The following is a 20,811-nucleotide window of genomic DNA, read 5'->3' as shown; positions in this document are numbered from 1 at the left end:
AAATAGACATGATTGTGAGAGGGTGTTCAGTTTTGATTTTCATACCGTAAAATTAGTTATGAGTGAAACTGTTTAATAATAATATTTCAAGTGTAGAATTAGTTTATTAATTACTATAATAAGTGGTAAAGCTTGAATATTCTGAATACCAAGAGAATACAAATCAATTCTTAGAGTAGACCAACTGTAGGAGCTAAATTGATCTCCGGATATCAAAATTCAAGAATACTGAAAATGTTGTGGCTCTGTTTCACTAGTTGAGGTAATAGGTTGAAAATTAAATTCACTATTTAGCACGTTATCGGAAATAATAGAATAAATTCTCCAATGAATAGTGAGCATCATAGCGAAGTTTCTAATTTTCAATATCTTCAAATTAAACTACATGCATACTCACATAAATTCATAAGATAGCTTTATATTTTTGTAATTTTTTCTAAATTTCATGGCTGGAATAAGCCATTTCCACAGATCGGAATCACGATAATGGGAGTATTGTGCAAGAATATTCATCTTGAGACGACAATTCTGCTTTGAAAATCAATATGCTGAACAATATTAATAAAAAGACACAAGGATCAGAAGAGAATGAAGTAGGCCTATATACCATTTCAAAAATGGACTCAAAAAGTAAGTAAGGAATTATTTGAATTTTGTTCTTCATAATATATCTATGTAGCTTGTGTAACTTACTGTACTACATTTTTCAATTAAGTATCAAGAATCACTTATATTTTATTTATATACAATTTAATAAAAATACTAGTGACTCTCTGTAATAATCTAAGTAACAATTCGAGCATTTATTTTCCACACATACCTCTTCAATATGATGAGTTATCCTCACTTCCTCAGAATGATAAATTCCTATATATTTTCTGTTCACCTCTATCTATTTCTCAACTGATTTATTGGAGAGTGGGATAAATTAAATTTATCAAAATTATTTGAGAACTATCAATGATAATATCAAAATATCAATCGATGATAGTAAATCGTACTGTAAACATTCAACAGCCAGCGGTATTTTGTATTTGTAAAATATTTTCTCATTAACATTTCTCATTAACATTACAATCCAAAGTAAGAACAACTTGGAATTTGCAAATGAAATTCAATATAACAAAACAACAACTTAGGAACACTCTTACGACTAAACTGATTCTAACAAATTAAGTCAGAAAACATTTATGAGCCATAACAATGGGAAAGGCTTTACCGTACCTAAGTTGATAAGAACCAATATTTTAAATTACTACGGTTGAAGGCAGAAAAATCTATTATCATTGCTTCAGAATGAAAACTATATTTCAGTTAAGAAAGGTATGCATTACGGAATGTATTAAAATAGTAAGTAATTTATGCCGTTTACAGATATCATGCGAATCGAAATAACTCAATAATATTTATTTATTCTACTTTTATCCGAGTAGATTAGATAATTTTTTTAAATTGAGAAATTATTGTGTAAACTGATTTCAATCTTTTATAAGAAATTGAGTAACATAGAAAACATTAATTATTTAATTATGAATTCTGGAAAATTATTGTGGGTCTGAATGGAGAAAAAATTACAAAGCATTGTAAACTTTAAAATTACAAAAAATGAAAGCAAAATCAGTAAGGCCTATTTGTTTCAATGTAGTCCAGTCAATAAAGACATTGATGCATAATAAATTTGCGAAAGCTGAATTCTTGCAAGATGTTAGTAGGCCTACACTTAGTACATAGCCTGGAACAGCAGAGCCCCCATTTGTCACCCAGCTTAATTGAAAAATAGCTTGAACTCTGGGAAGAGAATGAATATCTTAAAATCTTCCGCTTCTTTAAACTTATGTAACTAATTTCAATTTGAAATTATTTATTTGTAATTCAATTTAATCCTCGTGTGAGAGAGAATCCTGGTCCACAATTAGAGAGAAAATTTAATTTTCTATCATCAAGGGGTCATCAAGTGATGAAATTCCCCTTTCCATTAATGGGAAACTTGTTCCATTTGCAAACAAGGAAAAATACCTAGGCATAACTATGAGTGCATGTTTGCGTTGGAAAGCACACAGAAAGAAAAAAGGGAAGAATTAGAAATAAGGTACCGTATAGAGGAATCTACTTGTTGATAGGCCGAAACTCAGTTCTTTCTTCACACAACAAGATTCTCATATACAAGCAGATCCTGAAACATATTTATGGATGTATGGAATACAGCTCTGGGCTGTGCTAGCAAGGGCAATGTGGATGTGATCCACCAAGAGAACAAGGTTTGAGGAACATCGTTGATACTCCAAGATTAAGCAATGGATCATGGGGACTCTGCATTCTAGGCTTAATAGAGAAAAGATCCAATGTTAAAAACTATTACAAAAGAATCAGCTGTAAACTTCCCAATAATATTTTTAAATTCATCAATATCAAAATACTTAAAACCCCTAAACAAAATCTCCAGAACATTTTGCAGTTTGTCGACTTCTAGTTATAAAATTATAAATTATTAATAACAAAAATCAAAAACGTTTCAACAAATAAGTCCTTAAGACCACTTGAACCGCGAAAATATGTTGCAAATCAGTCGAGTGATTCTGAAGAAACAAGAAAACTGTTGTAGGTAGTCTATAGGTTATTTTGGAAATTTTGCTGTTCGAAATATTGAAATTAGCAGCATGATTGACGAAGCTGTAATTTCTCAAGAGTTACGTGCAGGAAGCTCACATTCAGCGGCACAATCTAATAATGTAGGTAATTATGACTAATTGCCATATTTGTAGATAATGAGATACATGTAGCATCATCACTTTTTTAAATTAAAAAGGCTCCACATATTTTAAATTTAATATAAACATTACTACATGTACTATACATTCATAATTTCTACTTGTATCATATTAAACATGCTATCAAAACTCAATTTAGTATAGGCTAACACATTAATAATACGTAGGCCTATCAATCAATACATAAATAATGCATATTGATCATAATATAAATAATATTTATTAATCAATACCTTATACAGAGTGTTATGAAAAAAGGTGCTTATAAGTCAGGGCGTGATTTTTCTCATCAAAAGAAAAAAAGTTCCAATTAACATAGGTCCAAAAATGCTGTTACCAAATTATACAGAGTGGAAGATTTCGTTTGAATTTCAGTTCCCCTGTCGAAACAAAGCCCTACAGGTATTAGTTGGCTGTTAATTAAGACGTACAAGTTCTATTATAAAGTTATTCTACATCTTTCTCTTCAAAATTACATTTTCTACAAGTTCTGTAAAAAATATGTTGTGTTTATTGTACATTTAACATAGTAAGTCTGCTTCAAACCTTAAAGGAACTTGTTTTTCGGGATCAAGTTTCGAGTATTTCGTCACATATCTTAAAATTACTGTAGCTATAGGTCTGGAAACAAGTTTATTCAATTTCTCAGTTTATTTTACATAAAGTACGCTAAATTGTACTCCTTAATTAACAGCAAACAAATACCCGTTGGGCTTCGTTTCAGCAGGGGAACTGAAATTAAGACAAAATCTTTCACCTTGTATAACTTGGTAACCAAGCATTTTAGAACTTTTTTTTTCTTTTGATGAGAGAAAACACGCCCTGACTTATGAGCACCTTTTTCAGAACACTCTGTATAAATAATACGTACCATACTGGTCAAAATATAGCATAAATCATATTTTAAAATAGGCTAGAACGCTAATTCAACAGAATAACAAAAAATACCAATAGTAGACTAATATTGGATTTATATTGAATTTCAAATTTATATTTTCTATACTGTTCTATTAGTATATACGAGTATTTGTATATAAGATACTCGTACTAACTAAATTGAAAAAAGCTTGAACTCTGGGAAGAGAATGAATATCTTAAAATCTTCCGCTTCTTTTAACTTATGTAACTAATTTCAATTTGAAATTATTTATTTGTAATTCAATTTAATCCTCGTGAAAGAGAGAATCCTGGTCCACAATTAGAGAGCAAATTTAATTTTCTATCATCAAGGGGTCATCAAGTGATGAAATTCCCCTTTCCATTAATGGGAAACTTGTTCCATTTGCAAACAATGAAAAATACCTAGGCATAACTATGAATACATGGTTGCGTTGGAAAGCACACAGAAAGGAAAAAGGGAAGAATTAGAAATAAGGTACCGTATAGAGGAATCTACTTGTTGATAGGCCGAAACTCTGTTCTTTCTACACACAACAAGATTCTCATATACAAGCAGATCCTGAAACATATTTATGGATGTATGGAATACAGCTCTGGGCTGTGCTAGCAAGGGCAATGTGGATGTGATTCACCAAGAGAACAAGGTTTGAGGAACATCGTTGATACTCCAAGATTAAGCAATGGATCATGGGGACTCTGCATTCTAGGCTTAATAGAGAAAAGATCCAATGTTAAAAACTATTACAAAAGAATCAGCTGTAAACTTCCCAATAATATTTTTAAATTCATCAATATCAAAATACTTAAAACCCCTAAACAAAATCTCCAGAACATTTTGCAGTTTGTCGACTTCTAGTTATAAAATTATAAATTATTAATAACAAAAATCAAAAACGTTTCAACAAATAAGTCCTTAAGACCACTTGAACCGCGAAAATATGTTGCAAATCAGTCGAGTGATTCTGAAGAAACAAGAAAACTGTTGTAGGTAGTCTATAGGTTATTTTGGAAATTTTGCTGTTCGAAATATTGAAATTAGCAGCATGATTGACGAAGCTGTAATTTCTCAAGAGTTACGTGCAGGAAGCTCACATTCAGCGGCACAATCTAATAATGTAGGTAATTATGACTAATTGCCATATTTGTAGATAATGAGATACATGTAGCATCATCACTTTTTTAAATTAAAAAGGCTCCACATATTTTTAATTTAATATAAACATTACTACATGTACTATACATTCATAATTTCTACTTGTATCATATTAAACATGCTATCAAAACTCAATTTAGTATAGGCTAACACATTAATAATACGTAGGCCTATCAATCAATACATAAATAATGCATATTGATCATAATATAAATAATATTTATTAATCAATACCTTATACAGAGTGTTATGAAAAAAGGTGCTTATAAGTCAGGGCGTGATTTTTCTCATCAAAAGAAAAAAAGTTCCAATTAACATAGGTCCAAAAATGCTGTTACCAAATTATACAGAGTGGAAGATTTCGTTTGAATTTCAGTTCCCCTGTCGAAACAAAGCCCTACAGGTATTAGTTGGCTGTTAATTAAGACGTACAAGTTCTATTATAAAGTTATTCTACATCTTTCTCTTCAAAATTACATTTTCTACAAGTTCTGTAAAAAATATGTTGTGTTTATTGTACATTTAACATAGTAAGTCTGCTTCAAACCTTAAAGGAACTTGTTTTTCGGGATCAAGTTTCGAGTATTTCGTCACATATCTTAAAAATTACTGTAGCTATAGGTCTGGAAACAAGTTTATTCAATTTCTCAGTTTATTTTACATAAAGTACGCTAAATTGTACTCCTTAATTAACAGCAAACAAATACCCGTTGGGCTTCGTTTCAGCAGGGGAACTGAAATTAAGACAAAATCTTTCACCTTGTATAACTTGGTAACCAAGCATTTTAGAACTTTTTTTTTCTTTTGATGAGAGAAAACACGCCCTGACTTATGAGCACCTTTTTCAGAACACTCTGTATAAATAATACGTACCATACTGGTCAAAACATAGCATAAATCATATTTTAAAATAGGCTAAAACGCTAATTCAACAGAATAACAAAAAATACCATTAGTAGACTAATATTGGATTTATATTGAATTTCAAATTTATATTTTCTATACTGTTCTATTAGTATATACGAGTATTTGTATATAAGATACTCGTACTAACTAAATTGAAAAAAGCTTGTAGGCTCCTTCATCCGCCAATCATCTAGTGCTAGTTCTCTGCTCTCATTAATATTACTAAACATTTAATCATTCATAATATATTTATCATTGATTTATATTCCATATTCATGTACATAGTTTTTTAGCAAGAAAAATTCGAAATTTCAATTTTTAAATTAGGTAGCCTAACAGTTCTTATAATCTCTTGTAAATACAAACCCCTGAAACCCCTTGTTGAATACAAACCCCTAGTCTAAAAAGGTAAATGAATGAGAAATAATTTACTTGTTAGAACTAACATCACAATACAATCAAGAGTAAATGATGCAAGAATGAATCATTTTACCATGTAGTTTATATAGATTTTTTGATACCGTAATCAGAGAATGAGGTTTGCGAAAAAACTTGAAACTCTCTGTTCACTCGGGTTAGTCTACCCTAGCACAACAGAAATAGACTGAAAAAACACAGTTATGTTTAAAAATTATATTTGGTTTCAACACGAAACTGCAGTCCTGTGTACGAGGCTAATAGACGTGGATGTGACAAAAATTAAATTGTGTTTTTTTAAATATGAAAAAATTCTACGATATCAATTCTCATTGAACAAATTTTATCAGAAATAGACTAGATAACAAATCTAGTATCTTGATATTAATTTATTTACCCCCCCCCCACTGTTATGATACCGGCACAGTACCTAATACGTTTGAACTATTCCATCAATGGAAATATAATATTTTTCTTAAATGTTTTAGAAATGAAGTCATTAACGAGGTACTCCAATAGCCAAACACATGAAAATCGTTTGAATAGAGAACAGTGTTTGAACAAAAACTAATATAGGATCTAACTGTATCCATTCAATTATCTGCAAATGACATGTTGAATGTTTCAATAATAAAGGCATACTATTAGAGGCATTTAGTTGTTAGTCGCAACTAGAATCAACAAGTCGATTTCTTCTCTTCCTTCCAATATTCATTTTTTGTTATTATAACAAATTATCATTCCTCCATCTATTGATGTATTTCGTTACAATTTGTGTCGTAATTTTTCTATTTTTTATTCCATCAATTTCTCAATCATTAATACACTTGAAATTTAATAAAATACGTTCAAGACTAGCTGTATATTTTTTTGAAGCTTTTTGTTTAAGTTACTTACTTAGACAAAGAAGATAACTTTTGAACCATAAGTTTAAAATAAAAGTTTGTTAGTCAATTTATTAAATTTCAAGTGCATTATTACTTCAGTTTTTAATTTTTTTGAATTATTATCATTCGGGGCCCAAGACAAAAATAGTATATTATCAACAGGCCCCCTAACAGTAGCCCCCCCTCCCCAAGCGTGGTGTAAGTTACACCACTGAATTAAGTTCAGCACACTCAAAATAGTAAAAATATATTGAAGTTCAACAATTCTATTCAAATCAAGATTTTTCATGATTGATTTAATGGTTATAAACTATTAACATATACATTCATAAAAATAGCATCGTACATGTTTTGAAGAGCATTTTGTCTGTAAAAGTATTTAAAAAAAACACCAAAAACTGGGAGAAACACAATAAGGGTTATGGGGAGTTATTGTGAATAGACAGAGAAAATATAGGGCAAAATAAGATAGAAAAGATGAGATATATAGTTTGATGAACCAAGTAAATACACAATAGAACAAACTAAAATTCGATAAGAGCAATAACCATCGAATTGTTTTGATTAAACAAAGTCGATTTGCGCAGGTGGCTTCAATCAGTATATCAGTACTGAAATTTTTCAAAGCTTCGTCTTCTTTATACTTTTGTTTTGCGTTATGCATTAACAATGAGTCAGTAGATGCTGTGTCGAGTGCTGAGAATTAATTATCAAGTCTAAAAACATCTAATTCTCAATTTCCCCGTTAAAAATAATAGGTTTTCATCTGTTTTTGTAGGCAAAGACTTGAGTCAGCAGTCAGTGGATTTCGAAACGGCTATATCTCATACAGGTAAACAATAACTCCTATTTATTAAAATGCTTAGTTTTATATTATTAATAATCTAAAGAAATATTTGTTATATTGTATCTATCAGCATACGGCTTACAATGTGGCATATGGTAATGGCGAGATATTTGCTTTTTATTAGTAACGTAATAATAAAAATTCAACTTTGAATTTATTATTGCATTTCAAAATACATGAATGACTGAATAGAGTAGATCAAAATGAAATAAGATTTCTGTTAGGTTATTATTAATAGAGTGAGTTTCATAGCTTCTATACGTTAGAGGTCCACGTTATAATGGCAGTGTTTGATTAGCAATGTTATTGCTATCCTTGTCTATCATTCAACAAAGCGGATAGCGCTATCTCTTTCTCGCTTTGCTCTGTTTCAAGATTGTCTTTTAACAATGTAGAATTAATAATTAACAAAATATTGCATCTTAATTATAAAAATTTATCATGAAATTATTGAAAAATAAAATTTCTTGCTTAAAAAAAAAATTGATTATTTTAAACTAGAATGAACACGAACAGTTGATATTACATCAATAAACCTGTATCACCAACCGTCTATAGAAGGCATTGATAAGACAGAGGATCGGCAACGTTTTTCTCCTATCTTCCTCCACTGCCATTATAAGACGTGGGCCTCACTATAGCCACCATTTCCTAATAAATGAGAATATGTATCGTATCTGATTCTTTAATAATTCATGCTCCCGTACTAGTATTCCACTACGACTTGAAATTACTTGCAAATTTTCCCTCTTGTTCAGAGATTAAAGTTTTCATAATAAATCTAATCATGATACCTGAATCTAATATATTGACTGAAATTGGAGTTGGCCGATTGGAGTTGATGATACGAATTTCTCTGGTCTATTTCAAATCGTTTTTGATTTTATAATATTATCACCTTAAATCTTTCAAGATTTAACATCTCGGGAGTGTCAAAAGCTATGGTAGAAAAGTGGGTTTTCAAGCTCTTATTTTATACAGAGTGTCCCACGAAAGGTGTAACAGCCGGAGACCATAGCATAGATTCTACATGGAATTTGAAACAAAAAATGACCAGCAATTTTTTTTTTAATTCCTTCCTCTTTCCAACCATATCCTTAGAATCAGATTTTGGCTGATAGTTCTCTAGTTATAGACGTTTTTAAAAAATATCGAGAAAATTATGTATCTTGAAAACTAAGGTCGATAAAAGTAAACTTTAGTGGACATTTTTTGTTGCAAAATTCATGTAGAATATTAATATATTATTCATATTATGGTCTCCGGCTGTTACACCTTCTGAGGGACACTCCGTACTAGCAGAATATCTTGGATTGAAAAATGACTCCTGTGAATTATCAGATACCATTGATGATTCATCAAACGCTACTATTGTCCCTGTCTGCAGGCTGCTTGAGCCATCTCGTTATTGTCTCAAATTTATTCTAATATAGTACCTACATTAATATTGTGTAGTTGATTGAAGGTTGAGAAATTCTCTACAAGACCAAGAATTCATTAATTTATTTTCTCTCATGATTTTCATAGCACCTAGTTACATCTAATATAGTACCTACATTAATATTGTGTAGTTGATTGAAGGTTGAGAAATTCTCTACAAGACCAAGAATTCATTAATTTATTTTCTCTCATGATTTTCATAGCACCTAGTTAAAGACTAATAAGCTATTCTATTTTTCCTTAAATTGATAAGAATATTGTTTTTGAAGGTAAACCCCATTGGTTCAGTCTTTTATACAGGACAAGGATTATGAATTGGTTGAAACAACTTACGGTTTTCGTGTGCTGTTTTGCAGGCTATGGCAAGTTCAACTACTTCCTGCTGCTGATTGCGTTCCCGGCGACATGCTCAAACACGTTCGACACGACCTCCATGTCATTGGCGTTGCCCTCCGCCGCCTGCGAACTGCAGCTAACCGATTTCGACAAAGGCTGTTTAAACGGTGCCATCTTTGCAGGTCAACGCCACAACACCACGACACCTCTCCTACTTTGCTATCTGCAACACTATATTTATTTATTCAGTAGGCTGTCCACTAAAGGTAGGACATGCATGTCCTACAACGCATGGTGGATGCACATTTAACATGCACATGATAAACATGTACAACATGTATGTTCATCATGTGAGTTTTGTCATCAGCGAAAGACTTCCAACATAAAATAAAGAACCAATAACAATGAACAAACCAATGTAAATTATTAAAAATTATAATGGTAGGTAGAAGAATGATTTAACCTGAAACAGAGCAGCGAAGAAAACAGAAAAAAATCGGAAACCCAAAAATTTTGATCGAAGCTGACGACATGTGTATCATGCATGTCCTACCGTTAGTGGCCAGCCTTAGAATCACACAGCTTGCAGAAAAGTAGCACAGACTCAAGCCCAAAACAGTAAAGGGCACGCCACACCAAGCTCGCTACCGCGGCGGTAGCGAAGTTTTAAAAATCGCTAGCCATGTATTCAGGTTGATCGCGCCACACCGAGCTCGCTACCGCGGCGGTAGTACGGCGCACTACCACCTACGACCGCCTGCTAGGCGATTCAACAAAAGTTCGCTGAGAGGTAGTACGGCGGACAAAGCGAGCTCAGTGTGGCGCGCTCAACCTGAATACATGGCAGGCGATTCGAAGAGGTAGCGCATGCGCACCTCTCCTTGCAACACAACGCAACTAGTACGTCTCACCACCCACTACTAGACTCACTACTCGGAGACTACCGCTAGCGGACGTTTTTCGGTGTGGCGTGCTCAACTGAGAAAACTACCACCAGCGGTACTACCTCGGCGGTACTGGCGAGCTTGGTGTGGCGATTCCTTAACAGTTCTAATTAGTACAACAGTCCAAATAGTAGCTTTAGTTATATTTATGTTATGAAGTTAGCTCAGCATCTGATTAACATTGGTTTGCTATCCTTGTCTGACATTAGACAAACCAGACAGTTCGATATCCTTTTCCAACGCCGCATCATTGCCATATTATTTGTGAGCAATCATGACGAACTATCAGAATATTTTATCACAATTATTGTGAAAACTATTCATAAAATCACGATAATTTATAATTTCATTAAAAGATATAATATATTTGAGATTATACGGTATTGATTGATCATTAATCAACACGAATCAGACATACAGGGATAAAATGAATCCCAGATATCTACTATAGAAGGCGGTGGAAAAGGAAAAATGTCAACAATGCCGTCCTAACATTCAATGACATTGAATCTCAGGTAGAGGGTTCAGTCAAAATAAATAAATGGTCAGCTAATGAGAAGGACCTCAGGAGGGCTGTCCTGCAGCTAGTGCAGAACAGAGAGCATTACTCCCTTCCCCCTAAGGGCCATGCGACATGAAGCGTTTTTCAGGAATCAGCCAATCGGGGATCTTCCTGCCCTGCTGACTCTGAAAAAATGCTTCATGTGGCTTGGCCCTTGTACTGCTGCTATTTCAACCTTTTTCTCGTAACTGAACCAACTATACAGAGTGTTTCTAAAGGTAAACAGGGGGTGATCTCGGATGAGTCATGGATCTGCGATGGATCCCTTCCAATATGCTTTTGCTTTACCCATTTCTAGCTGAGGTTCACCAATTTACACAAATCCTACCGTTATAACGAAATTCGGCTATCACAGTATAATGATAGAGATTAATGAATAGACCGACAAAACCTCGAGAGTGATTTCCTGACATTAAAATTGACAATTAAAGTTTCATTAAATATGGGTCCTAAAATGTTTGTTACCGAGATGATAATATTGTGGATAATTGCACATTTTTCTTCAAATTTTTAATTTTATAAATGTGGTGCAGCCTCATGAGGATACTTGAAAATAATCAATTATTATGTAAAATAATAGCTTTTTATGTTAAGTAATTGTTCATTTTTGCTAATAGAGTGCTGTGCTGTGTTGTTAGGTATGATTTCGAGCGCATTTCTGTGGGGTTTTCTCTCGGATACGTTTGGAAGACAGCGACTGCTGACCATCGGCTATTCCATTGACGCCGTGTTCGGCCTCATTTCTGGCACCTCACAGACTTTCTGCACCATCCTCATCTTCAAGTTCCTCAGCGGGGTTGCGTGAGTAATTCAATTCAACTCAATTCATTTCCACATAATTTCTCAATACCTATTACTACTCAATACCTACTTTACAAAAACACTTCAAGTTACAATAAAATTATTAAGGTGAATAACATCATTTTTTCACATTGTAACAAAATTGAAAAGTGGAATCCCCCAAGAAGACAGTGGAATAAGTCTGTGATTGGGGAGAGTTCCTAGAAGCAGTTCGTAATAAGATGAAAAAGAGTAAGATAGTAAGAAGAAAAATAATAATATATATATATAGTAAGTTAAGATAGATTGATAGATACTAGAATGATAATGAGTGCAACCTACAGATTATTACACTTCCTTCCGTGCTACATTTTTGTCACTTTGTTGGAGAGTGCATGATCAAAATTGAAGTACCTAAATACCGAAAAAAACTGAAAACAGCGAGAAAAAATAGCATTTTTTCTCTCAAGTAACGCCTAGTTTGGTTCTACAGTTACTGTAGAAGATAGTGAGCTGTCAGCTATAGATAAAACGCATAACGAGATGGTCAGTGATTTTAATTCTTTCAAATGGCAGTCAAGGACCATCTCGTTATGCGCTACATAAAACATTCTATGGAAAATCGGCATCCTTAAAACATACAAGTAAATTTTTATAAGAACCGAAAGTAATTTTAGAAAAGTGAAATCATACTATTTCGGACTTTTTTTGTTATCTAAATTTGGGAGAGAAATAGTAATGAAATGAAAAAAAATCCTTATTTGGCAGAGTTATGACTTTCAAGTCCTCTCTACCGCACTCCCCTTCAATAGTGCAAGTTAGTTTTTTTCTTTCCCAATCAGTATTATTTTTTTGTAAAAATAAAATAACTAAATGAATTTTTAAGAGTTTTATTGACAGCAGTTTCACTTAAAAATTATAGTTTTTCAAGTAAGGAAACCCAGTGATAAGATGTACTCGGAAAACTCTATTCTAGCCAAACTATAATTATTATACAATATTCACAATTAAAATTCTACTTACTTTTTCAGGATTTGTGGTCCTTACTCCATATTTGTAGCTTATCTATCCGAACTGTTCACCGGGAAGTACAGAGACAGTGTAATCATGAGTACTGGAATATTCACTTCAATTGGAGGCATCATACAACCCAGTGAGTAAGCCATCTGGAAAAAGAACACATATTTAATGATGAGCAAAACTATATCAATAAAGTCAAGCATATTCAAAAATTATAAAATTTTGATAACTTACAAAAGTAAATTGGAATCATGCATAGATTAGGTAACAATGGAGATTATTTATCAGTAGTCAAGTGAAGAAGTAAGAAAAAATAGTATGATTCAGAAATCAGTAGCCTGACAAAAATTTCTTTATCAAAAAATTTAAAAAGCTTTATTGAAAATTCAAACATCACCAATAAGAAGGAATAGAAAAGACAGAATTTTTAAAAACTCTTAATTAAATACACACAATAATAGTTGACTGCATATCGTTCGTAAAGTGAAAACATTCGTATATGTATGGTACAATTTTTAAAAAAAAACACAAAATATTCACCCACATAAAACAGAAAAATTCATGATAAACGACTACATTTTTGATAAATATAAATAATTTTTAATTGATAAAATGGGAAATATGTGACTGCTTTCAGTTATGGCCTGGTACCTGATCCCCAAGAAAATGCACTACGATTTCTTCAACGGCGCCATTAGGGTGAACTCATGGCGCATTTTCATCCTAATCTCAACATTGCCTTCCATCATGGCGGCCGTGCTGACAGCGTTCTGCGTCGAGAGCCCCAAATTCCTGATGGCACAGGGGCGTCGCGACGAAGCACTGCGCGTCTTCAGAACTATCTATGCCATCAACACTGGCAAGCCAGCTCACACCTATCCGGTCAGTTGCAACTCTGTTATAACCCGAGTCGAGGTTATTATCTTAAGGATCAAAATATAGTGGAGCGGCGAAGGTAGGGTAGAAGCATAGAGTACCAACCTATCGATACTATTTGGAAGAGGGTAGAGAGAAGCGGAGACATTCATTATTTTCAACACTTTCAACTACCTTCTCTGCTACACTAGTATCTAAATAATGTATCCGCTCTTCTTCACTAGAGAGTTTTGGTAAATTGGTTATTCTATGCTTCTGCCCCACCTTCGCCGCTTCACCGTGTGCTGACACATTTGAATACAATGCATTACTTTACAACACTCTCAGCTACTTTTTCCACTACCTTCACCGCTTCATTATGTTTAGACCTATGAAAAATAGAACCTCTAGAACTTGATCTTTGTGGGAACTGTTGAAGAAAAGGAAAGCTTAGTTTCCAGATGTAATTTTAAAAAATATCTTCAATGTTCCTTCCTAAAACCCTTTCTGAAAAGTCTTAAAGAAAAACTGGACAGCAAAGTTCCTTCAATAAAATCCAAAAAAATCTGGTGTGGTACACTCACACAACTTTCCTTGCTCATTGATCTATAAGCCTCATTCTTAAACGAGGATAATTTAGTGGAATAACATTATGCCGATTGGCGGCTAAATAATTAAAACTATGATTATACTATTGTTATTGTTTTCAGAGTAAATTTTCCTTTGTTTGAATTTTGAGGATTTTTTAAAAGTTGTCAAAACAGCTGTTCTACAAATAGAATATCGACATGTGTTCTTTTAAATAAACTGCTCTACCTACCTACCTCACGCACGAGAAGGAGGTTACAAAGTAAATTTCTCAGGGATGGGGTGGACCCCCTGTTAGTTTCCCAGGGAGGAGACTCATGCCAGTTAATAGAACTGATAAATAACTATACAGGGTATGAATTTGAAAAAAATCGGTCAAGTCATTTTTGAGAAAATCGTGATAGAAATTTAACAAAATTCATTCTTCTCAGGAATATTACGGAGCTCCTGCAATTTTCCCAGAAATGAGACTCATGTCAGTTGATAGGGCTTATAAATAGCTATCTAGGGTATAAATTTGAAGAAAACCGTTAGAGCCGTTTTTGAGAAAACCGTGAAAAATATGGTTTTTTAGCCATTATCCGCCATTTTGAATTGAATTTTATTGAATTTCTTATTGTCGGATCCTCATGGTATAAGGACCTTAAGTTTAAAATTTCAAGTCAATTGGTTAATTGGGAATGGAGCTATCGAGTTCACACACACACACACACACACACACACACACACGCGCGCGCGCGCGCGCGCGCGCACGCACGCACTTTTTTTGGAAAGCAATACTTTCCTTACCTATGGTAATAGGGCAAGGAAAGTAATGAAACGTATAGAAAACATGAAATTAGGGTACCTTAAATTTTTTTGGAAAGCAATACTTTCCTTACCTATGGTAATAGGGCAAGGAAAGTAAAACACAATAAACTATAAATTGTCCAACATATTATGAATTAACAACTAATTTTGATTTCAGATAAAGAAGTTACGAGATGAGAGAAGGAAATCAGTGATTGCTGAACAAGCTGAGAGAAGACGACAAATTTCTAATAAGGCTCTATTTGTAATTAGCAGTTTCTGGCAACAAATTACTGCCTTATTCAAGAAGCCTCATCTCAATAATGCAGTTCATGTTTTTAGTGTCCAATTCGCAGCTTTACTATCGTGAGTATTAATGTCATAAATATCACACATTTCAAAATTCAAACTTTTATTAGTGTATGTTAGAAAAGCTTCTAATCTCAATGAGAAATTCTAACAACTTCTCAATTATTATGATCGTTCATAAAGAAATCAGTACTGGTAAAAATAAAATGAATTTCTTGAAAAGCAATAATTGATCACAATAATTATAGTTTCTTAAAATTCTAAACCATTTTTTTTAATTGATTATGAACCAGAATCATTTGGTCAACAATGTCAAGGCCAAAAATGCATTTTGAAATTGAAAAACTACACATTGATCAAAAAATATATGAGAGCAAAATGAAAGCTCAAAGATTAAACTTGAATAAATACATATTTTTTGATGAAAGATAAAACATTTTGAATTTTAGAATATTAGCTATGATTCTTTTCACAAAATTCTGTTTCATTGAGGTCAAGGAACCCTACAATTTGAAAAATGACTTTTGATAAAAAAACAGCATTGATAATGTGACTAGTTGAAGAATAAGCAGCAGTTAAGAGTTAGCAGTACTCACTTCAAAGATGTAAGCAGCAATGTCAACTTCCACATCACCACATTCATTTTTCAATTTTGATCTTTGTTTCAAATAGCAATGGCTTTAAAAATGTTGATTTATGAAAAACCAGTTATTTTTTAAATCATGGGACCACTCATGAATAGCAAATTTCAAATTATATTGCGTGATCTTAAGTCATCCTGTAAACAAAAGGAATGAAAAATAAAAAATGAAATTGTTATAGATTAGAGTCTAATGGCTTCAAGTTACGGTAATTTTACTAAATTCTGTTTTGTGAATTTTTTGATACGCACAGTGTTATACAAATCAGATATGTATACTACTATTGTAACAGGAATATACTCAAATAATAAAAAACATGTCAAATATATTGCTCAGAAAGTACATTCTCTAAACTAATCTAATGGTGATAGATTTGTTTCTTCATTTTTCAGAATGAATACAGTACGTTTATGGATGCCAGAATTCTTTTTCAAAATTGAACAGATCCCAAACGTAACCAGTAAAATGGTCTGTGAGATCGTACTATTGAACATAACAAGGAAAGTTACTAATTGTGATGAGGTAAGAAGGCTCAAGTATTACGTATCTACTTTGATTTTGATATAAGATTTTCTACCTTGAATGTTTGATTAAAGTTGCTACAGTCGTATACTAACAATGTTAATTTAATTATTATAGCATACAATATTTGATCAACATTATTTATTATTCATTCATTTTTCATATACAAACTTATTTATTTCGGTTTTTGCTAAGGATGATGCCCACATGAGCTCTAGGCTTGTGCGTGGGTATTGAGACTGATGATGATGAGAAATACGTGAGCCTACAGCTTCCGGTGGGTTCCGAACCACCTATTTGAACAAATTATTGTTTCCTTACTATCTCAGAAAGTCTCTCAGCATTATTCTTGTGGAATATGTACTCAAAAGTTTGTTTTAGAAGTTATTTCTTAAAACACATATATAACTGAGAAATCAATCAAATAAATAACATGAATTATTTAACAATTGATAATTTTCTTATATTTTCCAGATAACAGTTGATCCCAATGTTTACACAAAACTAATATATGTGGCATTCATAACAACAATATGCTTTATAGGTGGCAGCTACTTAATTAGTGTAATAGGAAAAGAGCAATTCCTACGTAAGTCCAAAATTTGAGTACGAAATTCATCTACAATATGAAATTTTAGTAAAAATTTAATTTTAGAAAGACTGTAAGTGAATGAAAATGCTTGTAGCATTGAATTTGACGCAGACCCAATCTACAATATAAAATAATAAAATTAATTATCTATCTATTTTGTTTGATGATTCAATCAATCATGCTTATGTTACTGAAAAAATCATGAAATATAGTTTGAAACATTCATTTTCTCACAAACACTACCTGAAATCGCATTAGATGTTGAATTATTATAGCTTTTTCATGTTGTAATGATTCATTTAATCTAAATTTCATTAAATGTGTTGCAGTTTTCACGTTTGTGACAGCTTCTCTGAGTGGCTGGATATTTTTCGTGGTGTACCTCCACATGGGCAGTACACTGCTGCGCCATTTATATATCAGTATTACAAGCCAATACTGTTGCCATACTGGGGGTTGTTGTACAATTTTTCCCAACCCATCTCAGGTACATATACTCTTCTCGAATTTATACTGTTATGAGAAAAATATTCTTTAGAAATAGAATTATTTCAACATCTAGATATAGTTTTTTTCTCAAATGAAGAATGCAATTCATTCCATTGACTCAAAAATACTCATACTTATGAGATTGCAGATCACACCATAAGTACTTTTCATCAAATTTGATATGAAAATTGAGAAAATATTTCCTTCAAATGAAAATACTCATACCTGGTTGCTATAAATAGCCTAGATAGTAGAAGAATCATTCATTCAAATAGATTATACTTAATGTGAATGCATGCATATTGACAGGCATATAATGAACATATATATATATATAATATATATATATATATATATATATATATATATATATAGCCTATCAATTGTAGCACATAACAGAAGACACTTTAGAGTTTGTAATATAAATTAAAACAGGAGACACAAGATATAAAAAGATTGGAAACACTTAAAAACTTACATTTAAACGAGAATTTTCGGGGGCTGGGCCCCCTTTGTCAATCAACCAGGAAGTGAAGTGCAGATTTGAACATTTGAATGTTCAAGAATGTTCTCTCATGAGAATGGTCTCTACATAATGAAGATAGTTTCAGAAAAAATATGTGCTTTCATTTAAAAATCGAAATAAACAATTGACACGATGAACATTGACAAATTACACTACAAAAAATCTTGATCAAGGAATGAAAAATCATAAATCAGATACTTTGAAAGATTTTCACCAAACATTTCCAATTTTCATTTCTAATTATTATGTAAATTTGCAGGACAATGGCTGTGAGTATGACAATGATGTTTGGCAGATTGGGTGTGCTCCTGGGGAGTTTGGCATTTACCTCCGTACTATCAATGAGTTGCTGGGCGCCTTTCATCATTGTCGGTACAATCACATTTTGTAAGTGTACTTCGATTATTCTATTCACTGTTGGTATAGTAACATTTCGATTTTGTAAGTGAATTTCGATTATCTTATTAATTATATTTTAATAATTTGAAAAATGTAAATATTTTAGAAAACAGATGGAAATTGATTTATTTATTTGTGGACAGAAATAGCATTTATTCAAATATTGTCAATATTTATTATACTGTTGTCAATATTTGCATTCGCAGAAGTCTTCGGGGTGGTTTAAAGCATTCAACCTTGGGTTTTCGTTTAGTAATTTTAGAAAAAATTAAACGTTTCCTGGACATGAGTTCATATTATTTGTAGCCTATTTCATGGGTTCATACAATAGTAACAAAACATGTCAATTCACCTACTAAAGATTCACATCTTGCTCCTTGCTGCTTACATTTATTGAGATTCGAGATCTCAGGATCATGTGAAATAGCGTATTTGAGAAATGGCATGGACAAAGGAGAAAGGAGATAACATTAACAGTTTTAAAACTCTATGACTCAGCTTTATAGAAAGATTAACAAGGGAATTAGTATTTCTAAAGTTTGGTAACTAGGCTACTCACGGTATGTTAAGCAAAAGCCCAAAATTTCTGGGAGCTTCCGATTGCAATTTTTGATTGGAATGATTCATTTCAAAATGTTATCAGATTCCACAAACCGTACCGTATATATGTTTTTTATGGATCTCTTTAGGCATAAATGCCAATACGTAATCCCTGATCTGGGTAGGTGTTTGATAACCATCTCTCCACATCTGTAGAACATTTTGAAGTAATTAAGATTTCAATTATTAAAGTAATTTTACATAAAAACCATTACTCAACATTCAACTTCATTTAATAAAGAATATACCGGCATATAATTTACGTTTCTATTTTGTAGGTTGTGCCCTCGCTATCATTCCACTCCTACCATCGAAGCAGAGAGTCAATAGTGCCAGTCAACAAGTAAATTCATCATGAAATAAGAAGTGTAAACTTAACAAGAAATAGAATTATTTTTTGAGGTTGTATATTATTCAGCCGGTTTATAACAGCCAAATTTCAATTCAAGGTGGCGCTTGAACATCTTGGAACTATTTATTCTAAGAAAAGGATGTCGGCAGTCGTTACTCACAACATTTATTAGATTCTCTCATCAAATACGATTTCCAAGATTGAGGTTCCAGACTTTATAGGGAAGTTGGTTTATAAAGAAGCATACGTGGAAATGATTTTATTTGAATTGTAATGTTTAATATAATAAATACTACAAAAATTCAAGACTTAATTGTTTGATAAATCTATATTTCAACTCTTTAAACCTTCATCATAAGTGGTGGGAGAATTTGAGAAAATAAAATTTTCTGTAATGTTTAAAGGAACTTGAGCCGCCCGTTGATGAAGGGTGAGCGGAGCACTCATCTCAACTACATTCTATGTTAACTATTGAAAGCTGAACAATATTGCCATGAAACATTATATAACAGTCATGTGATGTTCTGTTAGGGTAGGCCCATAATGAGTGACATTGGAAGAAAGTTTTCAACAAATGAGTTGCGACCATGACATGAGAAAGCACCTATACCTGCACTAACTTGCATTCTTGCTCAGTGATAGCTTTTATTCCAAACTCTCATCCTAAAAAGGTCAATTAAGACCAGTCAAAACACAGAAATGTTTGGTATAATCTAGAGCTTGAACGCATATTTTCTTCATAAATTACAAGCATTAGCACTTAACAAGCATTACATTGTTGCAATGCTATACTCAGTACACAAAGCAAATCCTTGACTGCTAGGAGCTAAGTAGGCTACAGGAACTACCTCAGGGCAAAACAAATCTATACGAACGAGTTAAACAAAGCAAAAAAGGACTACAATGCTTAGTTTATAGATAAGTCCCATAACTCAGTTAAGAAAGTGTAGAGCCTTATTCTGCCGAATGAATTCTAAAAATGTGTAGGTTTACACATCTGTCAGAAATAAAAATAGCTACACCACCATTTTTAGAATTCACTCGGCAGAATAAGGCTCTACACTGCCTTAACTGGGTTATGGGACTTATCTATAAACTAAGCATTATAGTCCTTTTTTGCTTTGTTTAAATCGATCGTATAGATTTGCTTTGCCCTGAGGTAGTTCCTGTAGCCTACTTAGCTCCTGCA

The 20,811-nt window shown here is 32.5% G+C and overlaps 2 protein-coding genes across 17 annotated transcripts in view; one reads left to right on the top strand and one right to left on the bottom strand.

The window, feature by feature from the left end:
• LOC111047992 (synaptic vesicle glycoprotein 2A-like) overlaps positions 1–9,777 on the bottom strand; it is a 50,088-nt gene extending 40,311 nt beyond the window's left edge. For 2 of the 13 annotated variants that reach the window (XM_039434214.1, XM_039434220.1), the window contains exon 1: positions 9,652–9,777. The gene's annotated coding sequence lies outside the window, so the exon portion shown is untranslated. Of the gene's footprint in view, positions 1–819; positions 1,167–9,651 lie in introns of those variants that run through there. The other 11 variants (XM_039434215.1, XM_039434218.1, XM_039434224.1 and 8 more) reach the window with 10 other exon arrangements.
• On the top strand, positions 603–19,935 carry LOC111048003 (synaptic vesicle glycoprotein 2A). 4 transcript variants are annotated; one of them, XM_022333844.2, is made up of 12 exons: positions 603–630; positions 7,810–7,863; positions 9,675–9,836; positions 11,799–11,961; positions 12,972–13,093; positions 13,598–13,842; positions 15,371–15,558; positions 16,535–16,664; positions 17,139–17,253; positions 17,586–17,743; positions 18,531–18,658; positions 19,549–19,935. In XM_022333844.2, exons 1-12 carry the CDS (start codon positions 618–620, stop codon positions 19,598–19,600), a joined length of 1,530 nt encoding a protein of 509 aa, XP_022189536.2. In that variant the 5' UTR covers positions 603–617; the 3' UTR covers positions 19,601–19,935. The 4 variants fall into 4 exon arrangements, with proteins under 4 accessions (XP_022189536.2, XP_039290164.1, XP_039290165.1 ...); XM_039434230.1 differs by lacking the exon at positions 603–630 and adding an exon at positions 2,490–2,733; XM_039434231.1 differs by lacking the exon at positions 603–630 and adding an exon at positions 4,434–4,783.
• Positions 19,936–20,811: the final 876 nt, after the last annotated feature.

The sequence above is a fragment of the Nilaparvata lugens genome, chromosome 8, assembly GCF_014356525.2.
Source record: "Nilaparvata lugens isolate BPH chromosome 8, ASM1435652v1, whole genome shotgun sequence".
Taxonomy (NCBI): Eukaryota; Metazoa; Arthropoda; class Insecta; order Hemiptera; family Delphacidae; genus Nilaparvata; species Nilaparvata lugens.
This window is presented reverse-complemented; position numbering and strand designations above follow the sequence as displayed.